Consider the following 203-nt stretch of genomic DNA (forward strand, 5'->3'; position numbering starts at 1 on the left):
CTCATTTACTTCTTCTTGGTGGTGGGGGTCTTACCTGATATTGGCGAAGTTGAGATTTCCCTCGGGAGTTTCATCGGCGCCTACAGCGTGAAAGCCTTGGGGAGGCTTTTCTTCGAAAGGAATGTCTACGCCATAGTCGAGCTCTCCTCGCCGAGGCCTCGGGCCTCTTAAGGAAGTGATCAAACCTGCAGCGAAACATACAA

General features: G+C 51.7%; 1 protein-coding gene across 1 annotated transcript in view; it reads right to left on the bottom strand.

Moving 5' to 3' along the window:
- Positions 1–36: 36 nt before the first annotated feature.
- Positions 37–203, bottom strand: part of CSUI_010153 (myb family dna-binding domain-containing protein) — a gene marked incomplete at its 3' end in the record, with an annotated part of 4,641 nt that continues 4,474 nt past the window's right edge. Inside the window, exon 6 of the mRNA XM_068070258.1 lies at positions 37–185. Within this exon, the coding sequence (XP_067917766.1) occupies positions 37–185 (149 nt within the window). The remainder of the gene's footprint in view (positions 186–203) is intronic.

The sequence above is a fragment of the Cystoisospora suis genome (assembly GCF_002600585.1).
Source record: "Cystoisospora suis strain Wien I chromosome Unknown contig_6755, whole genome shotgun sequence".
Classification (NCBI taxonomy): Eukaryota; Apicomplexa; class Conoidasida; order Eucoccidiorida; family Sarcocystidae; genus Cystoisospora; species Cystoisospora suis.